The sequence below is a fragment of the Rhipicephalus sanguineus genome, chromosome 4 (genome assembly GCF_013339695.2).
Source record: "Rhipicephalus sanguineus isolate Rsan-2018 chromosome 4, BIME_Rsan_1.4, whole genome shotgun sequence".
NCBI classification, from domain to species: Eukaryota; Metazoa; Arthropoda; class Arachnida; order Ixodida; family Ixodidae; genus Rhipicephalus; species Rhipicephalus sanguineus.
The window spans coordinates 157290713-157315033 of record NC_051179.1 but is presented as its reverse complement, the minus strand read 5'-3'; the positions used below and the strand labels follow the sequence as shown (position 1 = coordinate 157315033).

Genomic DNA, 24321 nt, shown 5'->3' with positions numbered 1-24321 from the left:
TGCGGTTGCTGTACGACGAAATAGCCAAGATTCTCCGCCGCCGACGACAACGGCGCAACGAAATCTAGAGAACACGCCGCAAGCTGAACGAAGCCCTGACGTCGAAACTTCACGGCCCGAAGAAGACCTGACGACGCAACGTCGAAGCAGCGGGACAAACCGACGTAGCCGTGATCCGATGCCGGGACCAAATCGAAACGGTAGGCGACGAACTAGTGAGCTCGACGTTCTCATCGACGGCCACAACGTCACCGCTCTCGTCGATACTGGAGCCGACTATTCTGTCATCTGTCAGGCCCCGAAATCCGGACAGCTGGAGGTCACCTAGTAACGCCGGCAGGAATCTGCACAGCGAGGGTCTCCATTACCAACCGGATTTATCCCGCAAGCTTCGTAGTCCTTCAGCATTGCTCCCGAGATGTCATCCTTGGTATGGACTTCTTAGGCCTTCATGGTGCAGTCATCGACCTCAGATCCTCAGTCATCGACCTCAGAAAGAAAAAGCATTACCGCCGTACACGCCGCCAGGGAAGCATGCCTTGAATGTGCTGGAAGACCAGGTCGCCATTCCCTCTCGCTCCAGCGTCTACATTTCCGTCGGCACTCAGAAAGTAGCAGACCTGGAAGGCGTAATTGAAGGCGACCAGCACCAGTTGATTAACCGCAAGATTTGCGTCGCAAGAGGAATAGCAGAGTTGCGTGGAGGCAAAGCAACAGTGATGCTCACAAATTTTAGCAACGAGTATAAGCACGTAAACAAAGGCACGACGGTCGCCTATATCGAAGAAATTGTGGCAGCCACCAATGCTTTCGCCATCGCCGATTCTTCCGAGCCCACACCGATGAACCAAGCTCCTCAACCAGCTTTCGACGTCAATCCTAGCCTTCCGAAGCATAAACAAGAACAGCTCAAAACCTTGCTCTTGAAATACAAGGACTGCTTTTCGTCATCGTCAAGAATCCGCCAGACCCCAGTCGCAAAATATCGCATCATAACAGAGGAAAATGCCAGGCCACATCAGGTCCTCATCACCCATTGAGGTACGGCGTTTACTGCTGACCTAACTCAGGCAATACTAAGATACAGCCAAACAAGCCACCACCGGAGCACAGCGTACCACCCACAGACAAATGGCCTCACCGAGCGGCTAAACAAGACCATCGCCGACATGCTGGCCATGTATGTCGGCGTCGAACACAAGACGTGGGATGTATGTGACCGTATGTGACCTTCGCGTACAACACGGCCGTCCAAGAAACCACGCAGATGACGCCGTACAAGTTGGTCTACGGAAGGAGCCCGGCAACGACGCTCGACGCCATGCTACCCAACGTCACCGACGAAGAAAATCTCGGCGCCGCCGCTTACTTACAACGTGCCAAAGAAGCTCGACAGCTCGCCCGCCTGTGCATCAAGACCCAGCAGCACACCGACAGCCGTCGCTACAACCTTCGACGACGCTTCGTGGAATACCAGCCCGGCGACCGTGTTTGGGTCTGGACGCCGATACGTCGACGTGGGCTTAGCGAAAAACTCCTCCGGCGATACTTCGGGCCATACAAGGTTCTTCGACGCCCTGGCGCTCATGACTACGAGGTCATCCCGGATGGCATTATGAACTCCCAGCGACGCCGCGCACGACCTAAAGTCGTCCATGTCGTGCGCCTTAAGCCGTTTTTTGCGCGTTAGCGAACCTAGGGACTCTATGTTTTCCTTTGTTATTGTAATGTACTAGTGTATGCACTTGTTTTTTTTTCTCTTCTATGTTCTTTCACAAGCATCGGGACTATGCTTTTTCAGAGGGGGGCAATGCCACGCCCACATCTTGTTTTGTTTTGATGTATTCGGGTTTTACTGGCAGGGACGGTTATCAACGCTAGACGCTGTCCGCGAAGCAGTGTTCGAGAAGCTTCGTGACTGTAGTAGATCATTTTGTTACGATTGCGGCCCGCACGCGAATGTTCCAGCTTTTTCGAGAGATGATGCCGCCGCCAGCGATATTGCTGGAAAATTCGATAGCGCCTGTATAAAAGCCGACGCGCTTGACCGCTTGTCAGTTGATCGACGGTCGACGCTCTGTTCGCCGCTTCAGTGTATTCGCAATGCCCATAGACTGTCGCGCCACCGAGCGGAATTCAGGAGCGTCCTCTCGAGGAGGGTTAGTAGACGACAAAATGGCGGCACTATGCAGTCGCTTCCTTGTTCGGCTGTGCTAGCCTCAGTGTTAACGCGTTGGCAAGAAAGGAACACTACGACTTTGCATGTTCCCTGCATCAGTGAATAAACCGGGCCCTCCGCGACACGAGAAATCTGATTCGTTCTTGCGAGACGCGAAGTTTTCGTGAAAATACGTGGCAACTCGCGCTTTCAATGCTAGCCCACAGTGTACGCATACTATCAGCTTCGCGAGGCTTTCTGTAGCCACTTAGGTAAGTTAAATGTTATCGTCTGACATATTCAGTTGAAGCTCACCCTGTTTTACTTGCATATATAATTGGTCAGTGTTTCTTGTAGTGCATGAGTCCCATAACACTGTACGCGGAAGGGAGGTCGCGCGGGCTCGCGATGTGCTCAGCCTCATGTATAACTGAGCGATCTCAAGTTGCCAATACATGAAAATAGGGCCTCTATCCTTTGTCAGCAAAGCGCTGTTACGAATCGTGCGAGCGACGTTTCAATTATTCGAGGACGCGTCTGCTCGGCGCCTTTCATGGAGCGAACGCTTTCCATCCACGCCGTCCTTCGCCAGTGTGTTGGGTTTCATAGCCACCGCTGCTCCTCTTGTTTTTGTACGTTTGTTGATAGGTGGCAGCACACTGCAAGCGATTTGCTTGTTGACCGGTCTGAGAGCAAAACGTTCTCCGCGCCCAGACGTCTCTGTAATTGTAAACATGGTGATGCGGAGTGGTCGAAGTCGTTCGGCGGAGGAAATTCTTCAGATTGCTTTCAGCAGTGATGTTGAAAGAAACCATCTTGAGGACGAGGATTTTTCACTGGACGTAGAAGGCTGTGAAAGCACCGAGAGTGACAGCGACGATGAACCACCAGCTGCTAACTCACGAGGAGCGAGTTGCACTTCACGTCCCCTCGAGCGCTAATGTTCTTTCACGCTCGTAAGTCACTTTGATTGTATTTAATGTATAATATCCTTGAGCGAGATCAAAATAAAAGCATGGTTCTTCTTGTGCATTGCATGTATCACAATTATTGTGGATATTATGGAGCGCCGCATGCCGCCAACTCGCTCGAGCTCGACCAGCGAAGCGAAATGGTTAGAGCGATGGAACGTGCAGTCACGGCCACAATCCACGCCTCACGGCGAACTTCTTCGACGTTGCGAAAAGCATACGTGTGCGTTCTTTTCGATATTCATGTTTCGATGGTGCTGATCGAACCTGCAACATGCGAGTGAAGTACACACGGCTAGAGTCTCAGCATGGCTGTGACACAAGCGCTACTGAATGGCATGTTAAATGCTTGTGTTTCGTTGAAGACGTAACTCCGCGTGTCCGACTGCGCAAGCAATGACGACGGGGTATTATCACAGAACACTTTTATGTTTGCAACCCATCATCACGCGCAGCAGCGATGGCGCTACTCGCTGGCGGCCTACTACTGCGGCAAATCCGTCAGGCAGGCTCGGTACGTACTACCTCGGAGTGCCGTTCAGCTCATACGTCAATTCTAGTTCATACATGTTCATGTATATAGCACGCACAGGATTTCGCAAAGCATCGTTATGCACGATAACGGAGCTGAAATATAACCTTTCACTTCGCAGCAAATAATTAGGTGGCGAGTACTTAGCACTTTCCATGGTTTGGGAAAGTATTTTAGTCTCATATCCATTTCAGTGCAGCTCGTGACTTCATCCGGTGAAAGTGGCACGGTTCGCACGTCCTATCTGTTCCTATGCTAACGAACGGGTTGACCCTCCTCCTGGCGCCATCTTGAAAAGCACGGCGCGCCACCTATAGTTCGTGGGCATTGCGAATAGGGGGGCGATCGGAGATCTGTTCGTTCCGCTTGTTCGTTCTCCTGGGGAAGAACAAGCGCGCTGATTGGCTGAAGCGGGAGTTGCCACTCAAGGCCTGGGGGTGTCGCCATTTCTTTTTTTGCTTGATCTTTTCTTTTTTGGTGACGTCATACCGCGTCATACCGAGCATGTAGTCTGCTACAAACGAACAGAGCGCGTGACCGTTCGCACGCGTTCTCTCGAGCGAACAAACGGCTTCGCCCGGCATGATGCGGAGGTTGCAGCTGCCGCAACAGCTGATTTTGAGAAAATGGCGCTTGCGACGTGTGCTTTTCTTGCGGTTGGAGGTGCGAGATGCGTTTGAAGACATGAGGGAGGGCGACGTCGCTTTCTGTTCTCGAAACGAACAGTGCGAACAAAATGAACGGGCCTGCCACTGGGCTGTGGTCTTACGCGCAGGGACTTCTCAACCCGGTCCTCACTCGTGAACGACGGCCCCAGTGGGCACGACGGCGTAGGTATCTGCGGGTGCTCTTTCATAAAAGCCAGCAGAAGCTCCTTTTGACGATTCGACACCCGGGAGCCAAGCCAGACATTCCGGTGGTACGACATCTTCAAAAACTGCGCCAACCGCTACTTTTCTCTCTTTTTTTTTCGCGTGCGCGACTTCATATAGCGACCACGTCAGAAAAACTAACACTAATAAATATCAGCGCTCAAACCTATTGCTGTTTCAGAAACTCTTTGAGCTTGAAAAGAAAAACAATATCTTTTCGTATAACAACTGTATTTATTAGAAGGCGAGAAAAACTTCGTTTTGAAATATACGGTCCCCTTGCCGAGGACAAACGATGCGCGTCTACTTCCGGAAAGCTCGCCGCTCACCGCTTGACGATTGGCTGTCCTCTTGCTCTCGGCGGAAGAGAGCTGCGGACCGCCCACTTTTGTGACGTGACACTGCCAGAACGAACGCGGAACAAACAGAGATCTCCGATCCCCCCCTAGCTGTAGTTTGACTTTCAGTTTGCCGGCCACAAGTTCGGCCAAATAAAGTGTTTCATCTCTGACGTGCTGACTGCTGCCTTCGTTGACGTCCCGACCATGTGACAATATGCTAAAGATACAAAGAGGCAAGGCTGACAGCCCAATATAGCGGCACCAAAACCCATGCTTAAAATAGTCTGTAGGCTTGTTGCAACAATAAAAGTGTCTCTGCAATGTTTGTTATGTACCTCTATTACACTATTACTAAACAGTATGTTTCCTAAATGGACCACCTGAAATGCTGTCAGCAGTGCTGCGAAAAGCCGGCCAATGCTTCTCATAGTGGCGTGGACGCCACGTCTTTCCGTAGCCCCAAAGAATTTCGCGGCTCAGTCAAGCGTACTTACGGGCCGGTGCCGAGAACGTGGCAGATGCTCAATATATTTTAGAAATCGGTCTGATTAAGCTCTCACAAATAAATTTCCTTTGTTTGTTCTTTCAAATGAGTGCAAGCATGCATTTTTACTTAGAACTCATCGCCCATCTGCATGCCCCTGAACATGTGTCGTTTCCCACACTTTTCTATGTTTGCGCCTCTTCCTCTTCAAGACTACTCTTTCATCGAGTTGCATGCTTTTTCGTCAAGCTTACTGGCAACTATCCAACCATGCGATATAGTTTTATGAAGTCATTAAACACGATATAACTTTAAAAAATGGTGGAACCGGCCGCAGAATTGCCGTATCGCTTCACCACAAAGAATATCGCGAGTCAAAGTTACAGATGCTAATGGCAGCGAATAAGAAAGCGCCATTCATTTTCTAGCAACCAGTAGACACTTGAGGTAATAAATGTAGCAGTGTTTTTTGAGATATTTTTTGTACTACCCATGCTCCGCCCACCTCGGCAATATTCAAATCAGTCGTAAAGACATAAAACAATTTTTGCTTGCGAAAATAATGTAAGAAGCGAAATAGTGCACTGAAATGATTGCCCACAATTTTTTAAGCCGAACGAAATGTCTCGGACGTTAGGCATGGAATGACCCAACACCTATTTTTCGTTTGATGTGTTATGTCCGATATAACTAACGCGGAATCGTGGAGGCAGCAGTGAGAGATGTGTATTGATTCATGCCTCTGTTGAAGTGTTGTCATGACAGCGAGTATAGCCACCTACCGTTCTGCAGGGACTGTTTCCGGGATTTTCAGGCGCTGAATTTGCTCATTTTTGTTTCTAGAACATTCGCCATTGATAGAGCTTCAACACCGAAATGCCAAAATAAGTTTGACACAGCTTATTCGTAATTCAAGGATGACTAGGTCAGCATGCGTCTCGAAAGATTGAAACCATTAGTACTTCTAATGAAATCAAGCAACCACGTCTAGTGCTTGCTTGCTTTCAAGGCAAGTGTGGTAGTGAAACTAGGCTAGCTCTACTGAATAATACAACATAATCCAGAAGTCCACATAAACCAATGCGGTGCAGAAAAAAAAATAGGGTGCTGAAAGGAAGCACCGTATGGTTCACGTCCCTTCTATGTCCTCATTTTGTACGCTGGAACCTTCCTCCAAATTCTTGCTACCTGTAATTATAGGTATTTATGCAATGATTTTCTCCGTTAAGTACGTCAGCTGCCTATTTATTTTGGATATTTACGCAAGCTTTCTTGAAAATAAACACTACGTATATTCTCATACTTTTCAACTACTCATGCAGGACATGACAGTTTACGATGGGAGTATCAATGTCGTAGTTAGGGCAAACTTAGGCCGTTTCGAAACGATTCCGGTGGGTTGTTTTTGTTCTGACACTCTTGGAAACTAAACAGAAAATGAATACTATATGAATTAATGAAGTAAAAAACACCGTGCTCCTCATGCAAATATTTAATGAGCCTGAGTGAAACCTTTCATTATCCACCTAAAACTAGAAACGTGCACATCATGAATCTGCCAAATTTAATGAACGCAGCCTTAGTGTATTCTTGGACGTAATTACTCTCGCATTAGTGTTCCCCCTCGCAAAATGGAAGAGTGTGCGCCGTAACCAACGGATCTACTGACTCCATTTACATTTAGATACTGAAAGAGCTGGAGGCGAATTTCTTGTGACATGTTTCTACGCAACTACGTAGTTGCAACAAACATTCTTTTTTTTTGAAATCAGGGCAATATTGTGCAAGTGTATATTAAGAGGACGATGCCTGTTGGCGGTTGCTGATAGGATTGCACCAAAGATCGGTCTGTGACGAGTGCCGCCGGTCTGCCGCCTCCAAAACTCCATCCAGTGAAGGAGCGCTGAGATGGTCGGAAATTCTTGAGGATAGTATTAAAGTCATCAATACTGAACGCGATCAAAAAATAATATGCGTTCCGCATTTTCTTTCAGTGCCGAGGTTCCAAGGATTAGGATGGAGAGTTGCTTCGTGCTTTTTTACGTTCTGCTATCGACATCGATTACTGCCGTCCAACCTGTAGACGCTCAGGCATCACCCGCACTTACCGGAGACGCTGCCGCGGCAGCTGCGACAGCTGCTGCAGCTGCGAAAGCTGCAGTAGTGCTAGAGAAGCCCTTCGACAATGCGGAAGAAAAAGTGAAAGAGCTGGAGGGTATACTGCAGTATATTAAAAGTAAGTATAAAATTTTGTTTCTACTATCGCATCAGATTAAGCATTCAAATTGTTAGAACTGTAAAGGCGTTTATTGACGGCGGGATTGACGGCGACGGTGCACAATGACGACAGTCACGACGCAGCGCAGACTCTCACAAGCACGAGCACGAGGGGCGTGTTCTCCGAGAAGAGGCGAAGATGGCCACCCACTAGAAGGCGCTCGAGAGGACGGCCCATTACAGCGTTCCAATGCTTCCCTACAATTACCCCGGGTTCGAAAAGGGAGCCGCCTGGCGACCTAAGAGCTGGTCATTATGAGCGGGTCATCACTATGAACGTTGACAATGTCGCGCCCTCGACGGCGCATGTCCGAAGATGGTTCAATGGATTCAATGAGGTAGTTGACCAGGGATGTGCGTTCAACGACACTGTAGGGGCCTTCGTATTTGGGCAGTAGTTTGGAAGAGAGGCCAGTTGCAGTGGTAGGGACCGAGAGCCATACGAGCGCTCCAGGTAGGAAAGTGGGTGCAGAAGTGTTGATGTCACCGCAAATGCTCTTCTGCCGCTCTTAGTCATGCGTAGTAAAGGTCTTGGCAAGCTCGCGACACTCATCGGCAAGTCTGGCTGTGGCAGAAATAGGCGCACACTCAGATCGATCCGGCTTGTATGGAAGGATGGTGTCGATTGTGTGCGACGGGTGCCTGCTGAACAATAAGAAAAAGGGTGAAAAACAAGTGGTGCTTTGAGGGGCGGTGTTGTAGGCGTAGGTGACGAAAGGCACAAAGGAATCCCAATTTGTGTGATTGGCGGCGACGTACATCGAGAGCAAGTCGCCGAGCGTGTGGTTAAAGCGTTCCGTGAGCCCATTCGTCTGCGGGTGGTAAGCAGTAGTTTTGCGGTGAAAAACGTTGCTCTCTTTGAGGATGGCTTCGACGACTTCCGACAGGAAGACAAGGCCTCGATCGCTGAGCAGCTCCTGGGGTGGACCGTGGCGCAGCATCAACCGGCGGAGCAGGCAGGAGGCTACATCGCGCGCTGTAGCCGTTGGGAGGGCGGCAGTTTCGGCGTATCGCGTAAGGTGGTCTACAGAGACGATGGCCCATCGGCTACCAGCCGATGGGCCATCGTCTGGGCAAGGTAAAGGTTGCACACCTGCTGGTGACTGGTGCGTTGAAGTTTTGCGGCGCTGACAATCGATGCAGGAGCGAACGAACTTCTGCATGTAGCGGCACATCCCTCGCCAAAAGTACCGTTGGCGAATGCGGTAGTATGTTTCCGATACCCCAAAGTGCGCACACTGCGGATCAGCGTGGAAGGATTCGCACATGTCAGAACGGAGACTGCGGGGTATAACTGGCGGCCGTCGGCGTTGTAATTGCGCCGGTGAAGGAAGTCGTCGCGAATGGCGAAATGGTGGGCTTGACGACGCAACGCGCGAGTGGATGGTGTTGCCGATGGATCAGTGAGCAAGTCTATCAGTGAACCGATCCAGTAATCCTTGCCCTGTTTGGTAGCGACAGTGCGAAGGTTGATGGAAAAAACGGCATTGTGAGACATTGAGCTGTGGGTATTCGCAATGCCCACGAACAATAGGTGGCGCGCCGTGCTTTTCAAGATGGCGCCAGGAGGAGGGTCAACCCGATTGTTAGCATAGGAACAGATAGGACGTGCGGACCATGCCACTTTCACCGGATGAAGTTATGAGCTGCGCTGAAATGGATATGAGACTAAAATACTTTCCCAAACCATAGAAAGTGCTAAGTACTCGCCACCTAATTATTTGCTGCGAAGTGAAAGGTTATATTTCAGCTCCGTTACCGTGCATAACGATGCTTTGCGAAATCCTGTGCGTGCTACATAAACCTGTATGAACTACAATTGACGTATGAGCTGAACGGCACTCCGAGGTAGTACGTACCGAGCCTGCCTGACGGATATGCCGCAGTAGTAGGCCGCCAGCGAGTAGCGCCATCGCTGTTGCGCGTGATGATGGCTTGCAAACATAAAAATTTTCTGCGATAATACCCCTTCGTCATTACTTGCGCAGTCGGAAACGCGGAGTTACGTCTTCAACGGAACACAAGCATTTAACATGCCATTCAGTAGCGCTTGTGTCACAGCCATGCTGAGACTCTAGCCGTGTGTACTTCACTCGCATGTTGCAGGTTCGATCAGCACGATCGAAACATGAATATCGAAAAGAATGCGCACGTGTGCTTTTCGCAACGTCGAAGAAGTTCGCCGAGAGGCGTGTATTGTGGCCGTGACTGCACGTTTCATCGCTCTAACCATTTCGCTTCGCTGGTCGACTTCGAGCTTGCTGGCGATGCGGCGCTCCATAATATCCACAATAATTGTGATACATGCAATGCACAAGAGGAACTATGCTTTTATTTTGATCTCGCTCAAGGATATTATACATTAAATACAACCAAAGTGACTTACGAGTTACGAGCGTGAAAGAACATTAACGCACGAGGGGACGTGAAGTGCAACTCGCTCGTCGTGAGTTAGCAGCTGGTGGTTCACCGTCGCTATCTCTCGGTGCTTTCACAGTCTTTACGTCCAGTGAAAAATCCTCGTCGTCAAGATGGTTTTTTTGAACATCACTGCTGAAAGCAATCTGAAGAATTTCCTCCGCCGAACGACTTCGACCACTCCGCGTCACCACGTTTACAATTAGAGAGACGTCTGGGCGCGGAGAACGTTTTGCCGTTTTGCTCTCAGACCGGTCAACAAGCAAATCGCTTGCAGTGTGCTGCCACCTATCAACAAACGTACAAAAACAAGCGGCGCAGCGGTGGCTATGAAACCCAACACCACCAACACACTGCCGAAGGACGGCGTGGATGGAAAGCGTTCGCTCCACGAAAGGCGTCGAGCAGACGCGTCCTCGAATGCTTGAAACGTCGCTCGCACGATTCCTAACAGCGCTTTGCTCACAAAGGATAGAGGCCCTATTTTCATGTATCGCCAACTTGAGATCGCTCAGTTATACATGAGCACATCGCGAGCCCGCGCGTCCTCCCTCCCGCGTACAGTGTTATGGGACTCATGCACTACAAGAAACACTGACCAATTATATATACATGTAAAACAGGATGATCTTCAACTGAATATGTCAGACGATAACATTTAACTTACCTACGTGGCTACAGTAAGCCTCGCGAAGCTGATAGTATGTGTACACTGTGGGCTAGCAGTGAAAGCGCGAGTTGCCACGTATTCTCACTAAAACTTCGCTTCTCGCAAGAACGAATCAGATTTCTCGTGTCATGGAGGGCCCGGTTTGTTCACTGATGCAGGGGACATGCAAAGTCGTAGTGTTCCTTTCTTGCCAACGCGTTAACACTGAGCCTAGCACAGCCGAACAAGGGAGCGACGGCATAGTGCCGCCATTTTGTCGTGTACTAACCCTCCTCGAGAGGACGCTCCTCGATTCCGCTCGGTGGCGCGACAGTCTATGGGCATTGCGAATTGTGGTCAGGCAAGGGGTAGCGCGAGACTGCGTCGGCGTCAGCATGCTGGCGTCCGTTGCGGTATAGCACGTGAATATTGTAGTCCTGTGGGCGAAGTTCCCAGCGGGCGAGGCGGCCTGATGGATCCTTCAATCATGACAACCAGCAGAGTGCATGATTATCGGTGACGACATCAAATGGGCGACCATACAAATAAGGTCGGAACTTCGTAAGGGCCCAGATGATCGCCAGGCATTCCTTTTCGGTGACGGTGTAATTGGTCTCGGCTTTGGTGAGTGTACGACTTACATATGCCACGACATATTCAGGGAACCCTGGTTAGCGCTGCGCAAGGGCAGCGCCAAGGCCAACACCGCTGGCGTCTGTGTGTACCTCTGTAGGGGCCTTAGGGTCGTAGTGGCGTAGTATGAGAGGCGACATCAACAAACGACGGAGCTTCGCGAAAGCGTCGTCGCACTCTGACCACCACAAATTGAGGGGCCCGTTAGCTCCGAGGAGCTTCGTCAGCGGCGATATGATAGTCGCGAAGTTTCGAATGAAGCGCCGAAAGTAGGAACACAGTCTTACGAAACTGCGCAGTTCTTTGACGGACGTAGGTTTGGGGAACTCGGTCACGGCCCGAAGCTTGGCTGGGCCGTGACCATCAAATCTGTCGGGCGTGACAAAGGCGGTCTTTGGTCGAGCGTCATCAGTCATAGGTACTTGCCAGTACCCTGAGCGCATATCGAGAGATGAAAAGAATTCTGCTTCTTGTAGGCTGACAATCGCGTCGCCTCTTCGCGGAAGTGAATACACGTCCTTACAAGTGATTTTGTTGAGTCGTCGGTAGTCCACACACAACCGCGCAGAACCGTTCTCCTTCGCAACAAGTTCGACAGGAGACGCCCAGGGGCTGCTCGAAGGTCGAATAACATCGCGTCGAAGCATGTAGTCGACTGGCTCGTTGATTACACGGCGTTCTTTGGGAGATACGCGATATGGACGTCGCCGCAGTGGCTGCTGGGCGCCAGTGTCGATGCGATGCGAAACGGCGGACGTGCGGCCGAGAGAAGTTTGAGCGGCATTGAAAGAAGAGCGAAATTGCGTCTCTCATAATCATATCATGGTTTTGGGACGTTAAACACCAGATATTATTATATTAGAACAGCGAAACTCTTCCAACTGGCCCAGAATCTGGGAACGCTGGACCGGCGTAAGGTCGTCAACAATGGATGAACCAAATACATCAGCGGGTGATGAACCAGATGTCGAAACAGCGCCGAGCGTTCTGGAACTGTGGCAGTGCATTTCATCTGGTTCGTCCATAACTTGTGCATCTGAGGGGTTCCACGCTGCCGAGACATTCCCCACGCACCAGCGTAACACTGTACAGAGATCGGTTGATAACAAAAATTGACGTGCTGCCCTGAGTGACTTGCACGGTCGCGCAAATGCACCAGCAAGCCTTTCCTCGTGCAAACACGGTCAGATGGCGAGAGGAGTGCAACGGTGTCGGAGAGACTGGTGCAGTAGACTGACACCGCCGTTGACGAGTTTGCAGGCACCTTGGTGTTGTCTTTGACAAGTACCTTGCCCGCAGCCGATGGACTGTCTGCCGGCGTCAAATCAGAAAATGGTGAAGCTCTATTTCGGCTGGTGCGCAATGAATTACGGCGTCGTGGCGGGAGAGAAAATCCCATTCTAGGATGACGTCGTGAGAGCAGGCAGGAATCATGAACAATTCGACGGCGTACAGAGCATTCTTAATCATGACGCGGGCTGTGCACACCGCTGTAGGGTGAATACTTTGGGCGCTGGCTGTACGGAGGGAGCGCCCGGAAAGCGGCGTCGTCAGTTTTCGCAGTATAGTCGGCTGAACATAGCGTCAATAACGGATACGGCGGCTCCGGTGTCGATAAGGGCAGATACGCGAACACCGTCCACAAACACGTCTATCACGTTCGAGGGGCTTCGCTGCGGGCTTTCGCAGTTCGATAGCGTCGCAGCCCTTGTCTCGTGGACTGCGACGACTAGTTTTCCTGGTCGCGTGAGACCGGACGTGGCCGCATCGGCGACAGTGAGCGACGTCGTGGAGACGGTGAACGGCGGGTAAATGGTGCGGTGCTGGACGTCGGTGACATAGGTGGAGCTTGGTTTTAATAAGGGCGGCTTGATGGGTTCATTAAGGGAAAAAGAAGGCAAGATGACAACCGATATGGATAGAATAATTGAGGTAGCGGAAGAGTTCTACAGAGATTTGTACAGCAGCCGAGACAGTCAGGCCGATAACGTAAGAAGCAGTAATAGCCCACAGGAATCTGACATTCCACCAGTATTGACAGGAGAAGTAAAGAAAGCCCTGAAGGGAATGCGAAGAGGCAAAGCAGCTGGTGAGGATCAGGTAACATCAGACCTGTTGAAAGACGGTGGAGAGATTATGTTAGAAAAACTGGCCACCCTGTATACGAAGTGTCTCTCGACGGGGAGGATACCAGAATCTTGGAATAATGCCAACATCATCTTGATCCATAAAAAGGGGACGTCAAGGAGCTGAAAAATTACAGGCCCATCAGCTTACTGTCCGTTGTCTACAAGCTATTTACAAAAGTAATTGCTAACAGAATTAATACGACATTAGAGTTCAATCAACCACAGGACCAGACAGGATTTCGTACAGGCTTCTCAAGAATAGACCACATTCATACTATCAATCAGGTGATAGAGAAATGCGCGGAATACAACCAACCCCTATACATAGCCTTCATACATTACGAGAAGGCATTTGATTCGATGGAGATATCAGCAGTCATGCAGGCACTGCGGAATCAGGGCATCGACGAAGCCTATATAAACATAATAGAAGAAATCTACAGCGGATCCACAGCCACTATAGTCCTCCATAAAGAAAGCGACATAATCCCCATAAAGAAGGGCGTATGGCAGGGAGACACGATCTCTCCAATGCTATTCACCGCGTGTTTACAGGAGGTTTTCAGGGCCCTCGATTGAGAAGAATTAGGGATAAGAGGTAATGGAGAGTATCTCAGTAACCTACGATTCGCTGATGACATTGCATTGATGAGTAACGCGGGCGACGAATTACAGCTCATGATTACTCTACTGGATACGGAAAGTAGAGTAGGTCTTAAAATTAATATGCATAAAACTAAAGTAATGTGGAACAATCTTGGCAGGGAACAGCGCTTTGCGATAGGTGGCGAGACACTGGAAGTTGTAAAGGGGTACGTCTACTTAGGACAGGTAGTAACCGCGGAGCCGAACCATGAGAGTGAAATAACTAGAATAAAGATTGGATGGGGCTCATTCGACAAGGATTATCAAATCATGAATGGTAGTCTACCACTATCCCTCAAGAGGAAGGTATGTAACAGCTGCATCTTACCGGTACTTACCTACGGCGCAGAAACCTGGAGACTTACAAAGAGAGTTCAACTTAAATGGAGGACGACGCAGCGAGCGATGGAAAGGAAAATGATAGGTGTAACCTTAAGAGACAGGAAGAGAGCAGATTGGGTCAGGGAACAAACGGGGGTTAAGGATATCATAGTTGAAATCAAGAAGAAGAAATGGATATGGGCCGGGCTCGTAGCACGCTGGCAGGATAACCGGTGGTCATTAAGGGTAACTGACTGGATTTCTAGAGATGGCAAACGCGTGAGGGGGAGACAGAAAATAAGGTGGGTAGATTATATTAAGTTTATAGGTATAACGTGGCAGCAGAAAGCACAAGACCGGGTTGATTGGCGGAACATGGGAGAGGCCTTTGCTCTGCAGTGGGCGTAAACAGGCTGATGGTGATGATGATGGGCTGGTGAGGGTTGATGCGACCCGAGGCGGCTGCACGCGATTGCAGTAGCGTGCGACGTGACCGGCGCAACCGCACGCAATGCAGATGGGCCGGTTGTCCAACGGACAATCAAGCCAACGAGAGTATAGGGGACGTTATTTGCAGTAATTATGACATAAATGTGAAGAAGCTAAAGTGAACGAAAAGACAACCTTTCGCTGGCAGGGACCAAACCTGTAACCTTGGAGTAACGCGTCTGAAGCTCCACTGAATGAGCTAGGGCGGCGGTCGTCCTCCCGTGCACTTTATCGGGTGTATCCAAGGAGGATAAAATTTTTTTCTGAATCCTCCTTGGGTGTACCTGCGCATTTAAGCCTGGGAGTGCTCGTGGTAGTTCATCGGAGGCGTCATTCGAAGGTTGCAGGTTCGGTTACTACCGGCGGCAAGTTGCCTTTTGTACACTTTAATTTCTTCACACTTATATCATAATTACTGCTAATAACGTCACATATACATTCCTTGGCTTGATTATCTGTTGGTGCATATAAAGATTGCATCTAACATAAAAAAGCGGCCCCTAAATTCCCTTCATTCGTTCATTTATAGCGAGGGTCTAGTCCTGGAAGACTAATTGGAACTTCTTTGGTAAAAGACCCTATACAGGCCTAGTGTCGACCACGGAGGAATACTCACGGGCTGCTCCCGCAAACATACGTGCAGTGCTCGTATGTTTGCGGGAGATTTCTCAGATTTCCATTGTGTGTACATAACAGTGAAACGAAGCCTGCATGTAATATGCGGGGGATTATTCGTCAGCTGCCAGCTCGTAACAAGATCGCGTGCTGCGTGACGCCAGCAGGCAAAAAAGAAGAGTGTTCGAGCGACGCTGACTAATACTCCCAGCTTTAAATACAAAGATATACCCGATAGAGTGTACAGGAGGACGACCGCCACCGTACCTCCATTGGCGACATTTGCAAACTTTGCTTGCATTGCAAAGTTTGCAAATGTCACCCGTTGTTGCAGGAAACAAAGGTGTTGTCAAGGCATAAAGATAGGACAGCGCGAAAGTGGCTGAGGCATTCTACATCCACAAGTATGGCAGCATGTGCGTTTCAAGGCCTTCGCTTACGTTACACAAACTAGATATAGACTATCTAACCGCCAACCTCTAATCGTTCACGTGGCTTTTCTTGTTACTTATATTTGTGTGCTTCCTTCAATAAACTTCCAGTTGCTAGTCTGCGCTTGTGCGTGTGTCTCACTTGTCCCTGTTTATTTTGCGCAGTTTTTCGTAGTAATGGAGTACCAACTCGCCCAACACTCAGTCCTTTTAAAGATGGCTAAATCGGGGCATCACATGTTTTGTGTGACTCTGTGATGTGTTAAGCCAGGGACTTGCAGTTTCACGAAGATTTTTCAGGTTTACTAGTGGCAAAGGGTGAGCACAACTATTTGGGTCCATTATTTGAGTAGGTATTCATTGTGCATGATTACATGAGGAAACCCAGTTCACTGCAAGCCTGACCGGACAGACATAAGCGCAGTGTCGCTAGACTATTTCGCCAGGACGACAGCCTACTTGCTGCCGGCAAGATACGTTTAATGACAGGCTTGAATGCGTGTTGGTTTCGGCTACACAGTTTGTTCACCTTTTAATTTTGGTATGTAGTTCAATTGATGTGAAGCAATTATAGGCTCCTTCCTGTTCATGGAAACGCACGTAGCCAGTTCGAAACTTTGTGGGCCTTTACTGCTAATAACGTCACTGAAATACATGTAAGAAACTGGCTGTAATAAACTGGAAAAATCGCTTAACAGGGAATTTCGCTGGAACCAACGCTTTGACAAGAGGGCTCTTCTTCGTCAAGGCAATATACTGCTGCCCTAACGAAGACAAGTCAACTTGCCGAAACAAAGTCTCCAGTGGCATTCCCTGTTCAATGATTTCTCAGCGCTTCACGCCTCCATCTTCCCCTGAACTACTCAACGTTCTGTAGGACAACAGACGTACGCCGTCATAGCAGACGTGATTGTGTCAAGTACGACGTGGCCTGTTCGTGAATGCTAATAATTTTCGCATTGGTTCGGGTATGCTGGGTTCAATGTTTGCTCATTATGTGCATATGTCAGTTGTGAATTAAAGCTGCATTTTCAGAGCGGCACTTTTACACTACGTGTATGCTTGTTTTTTAGTACGACACGAAAAAGACTTAAGTTTTACTGGCGTTGATCGAGATCTGTCTTATTGAAAAATCGGTCAGCTTTAGTTTGTCCACTTCACAACGCACGAACAAAATAAAATAATGGTTCACTAAACTTAACGAATGGTCGTGTCGCCTGCGCGGCCAGCGGACCTGCAAGAGGGTCCGAACACCTTCCGCTTGCATACGAAATGAGAAAGGAGAGCTTCCGAGGCAACCCTCCTCCTCCCGGTTTCGCACACTTCCCCTTTATTTGCAGGCCTCACCAGTGACGTCATGAAATAAATGTTTTCTTTGTGAATAATTTCTAGTTGGATACCAGGAAGCCGCCAGTGGTGGAAGCGGCGCTGCCGCGGCGTATCCGCATGCAACAGCGCGTTAGGCACCATAAGCGCGTTCAATGGGAGGTATAGGGAGTTTCCGTCGCCTGGCTCCGCCACGCGCTCCAGATCCAGCAAACTTTTGCGGGTGACAGTACCAGTAGAGAAGTGGTGTGCATATCGCATGCCAGGGCTTGCTGTGACGCGTCACCTTGGCTGTGACGTGCCTCCAAAAAGTAGGCGGCCAGGTGAAAGTTAACGTGTCAAATTGAAACGCTGCAGCAGCTGCTGCCATCACTCGCGAGCTCGGTGAAGTTTGCTTCCTGGTTTGATAAACATCTTGGCCGATTTCATGATTTATTAGAATCCCGTCTTGATGCTACTGCTTCTGACAATAAAATCCACCACCTACTCGAAGAATCTTCGAGGTGTAGGTGTCAACCTTAGTTTTTTTTTGTTGGGGCGTACGTGTAGCTAAATTATTTGCAGCAAATTCATGTGTTGTTCAGTTATAACAACTTAAGAGATATAATTTCGTGGCGCACACCGCATTATGTTAGTGCAACTAATTGACGTTAAGAACCAGCTTCGTTTATATTACGCACCTATTCCAAGCCTCTTCAGCAATAAATCTTTCATGCAGACAACAACCAACCTCGACAGTGCAGCGATCTTTTACGTGCTGGCCAGCGAAATAGTGGTGTATATACGATATACCATAGTAAAGCACCAAATGGACAAGACGTGTACTGCAACTTGAACACCGATGGGGGAGGCTGGACGGTAAGTGCCCCTGTTTTTCCTGAGAAACGATTTGTATGAAAGCCTAAAATTTGTAAAATCTCATGGTGAAATTGAGGTGGAGATGTGACTTTTACCTGGTGGCAAGCTTGGCTACATGTTTTCATTAAGGAGGTGTCTTGTAAAACATTCTAAAATGTGCCACCTGGATCAAAGAAGTAAAAATGATTAACAGGACAACGCGCCACAGTGCCACCATCAAAGTATGTCTGTATCAGTTCGTGTTTGCACGTCAATAGATCAATACTTCAGCAGCACGGTTTTTCAACAAATATCAATATTCTCTCTACTCATTTGTTTGGAGCACATTTCATATAATTTAGAAACCTTCGGGCAACTCAATATATTCTGCCGTTAGTTGAGATAACTTAACACAAAATGCACTCCGCAGCCGTATATTAATGCACTAGGATTCAGTTAGTTTTCTTATATGTTAGTATGTTATGCTTTCTTAATGCCCTGTATGTATCTGAACAACGACATGTATAGAGCACGAAATCCAAAATCATTTTTCCTTACCGATGTTGTTTTGTTGAAGGAGTCGCGAAGCGTATGAGCCGCTAGCTTCTTCACGATGGTTGTCATGCTTTTATCACAATAAATAATAATTCCGTGAAGATACAAAACCTACCAAAACAATTTCCATATGAAAATACTTGAATCAATATCTCAACAAAGGATTGATCGACGTAAAGTAGCATATAGCAGTAAGAATACCATTACAATCAGATAGGTTATTCTATGCAGTGTATACTTGCATGAATACCTAACAAAGGAATGCTCTACTTAGCAGTGCATGCTTGCATCAATACCTAACAAAGAAATGATTGACTTAAAGTAGCAGATAGCAGAAAGTGTAGCATTACAGAAAGCTACGTTATTCTATGCAGTGTATACTCAGCATCCTGTACTCGCTGTTTTTTATTCTTATATTAAGTGTTCTGTAAAGTTGGTTCTGTAAAGTTGCTCGTTTTAATACAGGTAAACAAATATCTTTGACGGAATATCTTGTGACATAAACCATCTACTTTATTGCCCTCTTGCCGAATATAGAGACAATGAACGTAACGGTCGCGGCTGTCGCTTTTTCATGCAGTCGAAATGCTAGAGGCCCATGTACAGAACAATGTCGGAATAGTACATGGGCAAGTAAGACCAGATGGTTGACATACCCGGAGTCCTCCACTACGGCGTACCTCATAACCATATCGTGGTTTTGGAACGTAAAATTCTATCAATTATTATTATTAAGGAAAAAGAAAGAAATTGAGCGTAGGCTTCGGCGTGCTGGTGATTCATTTTGCTATTTTAGCGCGCTTGTTAACAAAAGAGAATATTAATATCTAGGGTTTAACGTCCTAAACCCCGATATGACTATGAGAGAGGCCGTATTGGAGGGCTCCAGAAATATCGAAAACCTGGGGTTCTCTAACCTGCACCAATGTCCAAGTACACGGGGCTCAAACATTTTTGCCTGCATCGAAAATGCAGCCGCCGCGACCGGGATTCGATCCCCCGACCTTCGGGTCAGCAGTCGAGCACCATGGCCACTAGACCACCGTGGCGGGGCTTAACAAAACAGAGGACAGAAGAACGACACGATACCGCTGTATTCCTGACTCTCTTCTCTCCTTTGTTTTGTTAGCTAGTGCGCTGAAATAGTAAAATGAATAAACAAACACGCATAAATATATACATGAAAATGTATGCAGTTCCGCTCAACGTGAAAGCTGTAGGAAGTGCGGAGCAGTTATTCGCCTGCCCTTCAGCGACGCTCGCGTTCACGAACAAGCGCTGACTGGAATTCCAAAAGTGCAGCCAACTCGGCGTCCGTGGCGGATCCTTGATTTGGGATGGGAACCTTCATTTGTGATGCAGTGGCACCCTCTCTCCAGCATGTTTCCCTCCTCCTCACCCTCACTTCCCTTTTCCACCCTCTTGCTAAACTATAGTATGCACTGTTATACCATGCTTTACCCTCCCACTCCTTTCCTTCCTTCTCACTTCCACTTTTCACCCCTTGATATACTATGCAAGACTTGACTTTTGCGCGCTATGTCTTACCCTCTCCCTTCTCCTTTCCATCCCCTCCCCTCACGTCTCTTCTCTTCCCTCACAGTTGACTTTGCCAGCCCCTTGCTGTACTGTACTATGAGTGGCAATGCTATGCTCGACCATCCGCTACTCCTTTCCCTCATTCTCACACCACTCCTCCTCACCCTAACTTCTCTTGCCTACCTCTTGCTACACTGTACTACACATGGCTGTGCCATGTATTACCCTCCCCCTCCTAGATATCTAGATTCTTGATTGTTTGTTGATGCGCTACTGAAGGCGAAAGAAGGTCGAAACGAGCGGAAGCAGAAACAGCAGCATTCAGTGTATTTGATACCTGCAAGAAAAGTAATTCCGCAATAGTTTTGTAACTCTCAATATAGTCTCTCCAAGATGCCTGAAAGACCAGAAAGCTCAGAGGAAAAATAGAATTTCACCCTGTGCGCGTTTACGTGTCGCCGTTGAGCACAGCACCTCATCTCTCAAAGTGCCAGCTTACACCACGTTTAGGAGCAAGCGAGTGCTCTTGTGGTAGCACCGGGGGCAACACACAGATGCAGATAAACACACAATGCACTGCTGAGAAAGTAATAAAATTTGTGATTTCGAACTGTCTTTTTTAAACCTCAGTGCAGCAGCTCCAATATTGCAGCGGCCAAGAGGAGGTTGAATAATATTTAGAAGAAAGCACGAGATGTTTTGTGCAAGCCTTCCCTGCAATTAGTGCCTAATAAACGAAGTGCCTTGAACTGCCTTGTCTCGTATTTTATATACTTAAAAAAAGTTTGAGACGAACCGTTCGCTGTAAGCGTGAGTTCGCTATCAGAAAAGGTAGTTTATTTTTAGAAGCATAGCCTCCTAAGAGCATATTTTCTTTCGAAGGACACTCCTTACTTTCGTTGAAGAAGCAGCAACGTGTGTCATAGAAATTTTGAGCCCTTACAAAGGCGATGGCACTGTTTCCTCTCGCAACCGAGAACCAAGGTATCTGAGGTCGCACACAGTGCGGTTACAAATAACTCACAACACAGTATTGCGCTAGCAACGGCTAGTGACCCCATTCCTAGAATTTTTGGCCGCACAGAATTAAAGAAACGTGCAATTATCTGCAGTCCCGAGAAAATATTTAACATGAGAATTAAAACTTACTAGAATCACGATAAAAGTGTACCGCTGTATCGAAGATGATGAATATTTTTCGCGGGAAATCTTCTCAGAGTTCTCGCAATACTCGCCACACTATTTGACGCCATGTCTGCCAACACTGAAAAGCAATGTCAGAATGTGCAGTGGAGGCACTTTTCGCTTATGCAAAACGCCTCAATGAAGTGATCTCTTGACATATGGAAACATCTTGGCGACTTCGCAATATCCAGAAACGTACGCTCTTACTCCACATACATGGCAGAAACTCTGCCTCAACGAGACCTTTCAATGCCCCTGTGCTGCCTGAAAAACGGACTCATTTACATACTGGCACTCATGGATTATATTTTTCGGTGATCGTATTTCACATGTTCGCGATAGCTGCAAATCGTTTCGCGCCTCAAAACACGACGTCATGTCGGAAGACTTTTAACAGTCACTTGAAATGCTGAATAATGTTTTAATGGAATTTTACTCAGCGAAAAAAAAGAAAAAAAAGATTTGTGCAAAATTTGTAAACTAGATGGAGCTTATGTTGATAATTTGTATGGGTGTGTTCAGATAAGGACAGACCAAGGGGGGTCCCGACTATTTTTTGTTTTGCACGAAATTTTTATATGAGCTGGGCAAATGTTTCTATAGAAAGGAATGAACCTTCGTTTTGCGGAAATTGTCACGGATTTCTAGGAAAAAATTCGCGTTTCACAACAGGTGGAAAAAGGCAATTCTGCAACTTTCAGATTTCACAACTTTGGAGGCCTATCACTAAAAACTTAACGCATTGTGGACACCAGTGTTAATTTTTCGTAAATCTTCAGCAATAGTACTATCGGCCTACGGAAATTTAAATTTGTGTGACTGACAGTACATTTTTGAAAAATTGCCAAACTTTGATTTTTGAGCGGCTGCCTCTGGCTGACCCCAAATTCAAGGGTCTTTTTTCGCAGTTTTTGCTAAAGCGCTGAACCTGAAAATATTTCTCACAAGTCTACGAAAGGTTTTTCGCTAATTAAGCAAAACGTTATGCGACTACACTGCATATTTATTTCGTTATAAAATCCCAAAAATGCCATAATTCCAAAACTAGCGAAAATTGCAACATTTTAGGGTCGTTTTAAAAAAAATAATCATCACCGATTTTTATGAAAATGATGGACTATACCCGGCCATGACTGCTAAATATTGTGCTGCAAAAATATGTTGCATTATTTTGTTTGAAGTGAGAAAACTGAGCTTATTTTAATACCCATGTATGGTCTTAACATCAATGTGTGGCGTTCTAATGATAAAATAAATTTAATAGACATATTTAGTTCGTAGCTCGCTTTTTTGGTTTTAATAATGACGATGGACCCAGCTTGTGTCTTTTTGACTGTTTTGAGACACAGAAAAGCTGAGCTTGAATTTTTCAGAGCTCCTCTGTCTGTATCCATACTACGGCACATTGAGGCAGCAGGCACGCGAGAGTGCGTACAGCAAGACCAGAGCGTAATTGAATGCCACCCGCAAGAGAGGGAAACAAAAGTACGTATAACAGCCAAGCACTCCGAGAACCTGTGACGGAGAACACATGACCGTCGTGAAATGCGAGACGCACCGCGGTGCGCCTGCAACGGTCGGACCCAGACAGGAGAGAGCGTTCCCCTCACCCCTGAAAAGCAGTTTTTTGGGTGTAGACCATATGTCGGTCTGGATAGTGAACTCGAACAAAGAAGTCGTGTTGTTTTCTACGTGTGTCAATGATACAGTTTTTTCATCTCATTGTAGTTACTCTCGTGTCGTCCTCTATTATTAATAATAAGTTATTTCGTAAGCAGATAAAATAGAGATTGCGGAGTAAGTAAGAAGCCCACTGCAAGCAGCTCTTTTCACGTAAACCCTGGTGTCAAGACGTCAGCTGCGATCCGGCTACTGAACTTTCGTTATTGCACTAAGAACTTCCTTGGACGCTACCTTCACCCCAAAGTGATTGTACCTTATACTCACTGTAACCTACTGTGTCACCGAGAGACCTCACTGTGGCACAGTTCTGATGGCGAAGTTTCCTGAACGAAATTGCTGCGCCGACTACTTAAAGAGACACAAGCGGAAGATCAGGTTTCAAAGGAATTTCCGCAGTGTCAAAGACTTGGGAATTGACAATCTAAAGAAAGTGTTGGAAGCTGACATAGCGCTCAGAGCATGAATCGCACTTTGTGTGCCGGAATTGCTTTAGGAACTTTAAGGAAGACATTGAGCATATGGAAGAGGAATCCAGTCAGTCCAATGAGGGTTTCCAGACTACAGAGGAAGTTATGGAAAGCATTAAGACAGTCGTTCGTGCCCCATCAGCAGTGTCGCCACTAAAGCCTCCTCGGAGTGTAAAGAAAGGGAAGGGACTCTCGTACGCAAAGCGCAAGGCAAATGGAATTACTAGAGCTGCTGTAAGAAACATTCGATGCGGAATTCGCAGAGCATACGGCATTAAAGACATTCCATCACAATTCAGTTGCTGCGCCTGTGCCAGCTGGAAGAAAAGCCTACACACAGCGTACATCAAGTGCACATCTTTTCGAGAGCGCTGCCGTCTGCTATCCTTGATACATCTGAGCCTAACAATAAAAGAGCTGCAACGCTTCATTGCAGAGGCAACGAAGCACACGATTCTAAATGCCAGGAAGATAGCTGCAGAATAAGGTTTGTGGAGCCTTTTGGAGCCGTACTGCAGAGAAAAATTGAGTGAAGCAGACACCAACAAAATCCTTGAATACTACACAAAAGATGAGCTGGACTGTTCAAGACAGAGTCCAAACAAGAAAGATGTGGTGCGCGTGCGCATCGATGGAAAAGCCGAATTCATTTAGAAGCGTTTCATGACGCGGTCGCTACGAGAGACATACTCAGTCTACAAACTTGCTAATCCCCTGTCAGCGGTTGGTCTGACAAAATTCATATCTTTGCGCCCAGAATGGGT

At 47.6% G+C, this 24321-nt stretch overlaps 1 protein-coding gene across 1 annotated transcript in view; it reads left to right on the top strand.

Moving 5' to 3' along the window:
- Window positions 1-24321, top strand: part of LOC119391780 (fibrinogen gamma-B chain-like) — a 101352-nt gene that overhangs the window by 13961 nt on the left and 63070 nt on the right. Inside the window, 2 exon segments of the mRNA XM_049415399.1 lie at window positions 7353-7594; window positions 18010-18149. Coding sequence (XP_049271356.1) covers window positions 7375-7594; window positions 18010-18149 — 360 coding nt within the window. The 5' untranslated portion in view covers window positions 7353-7374.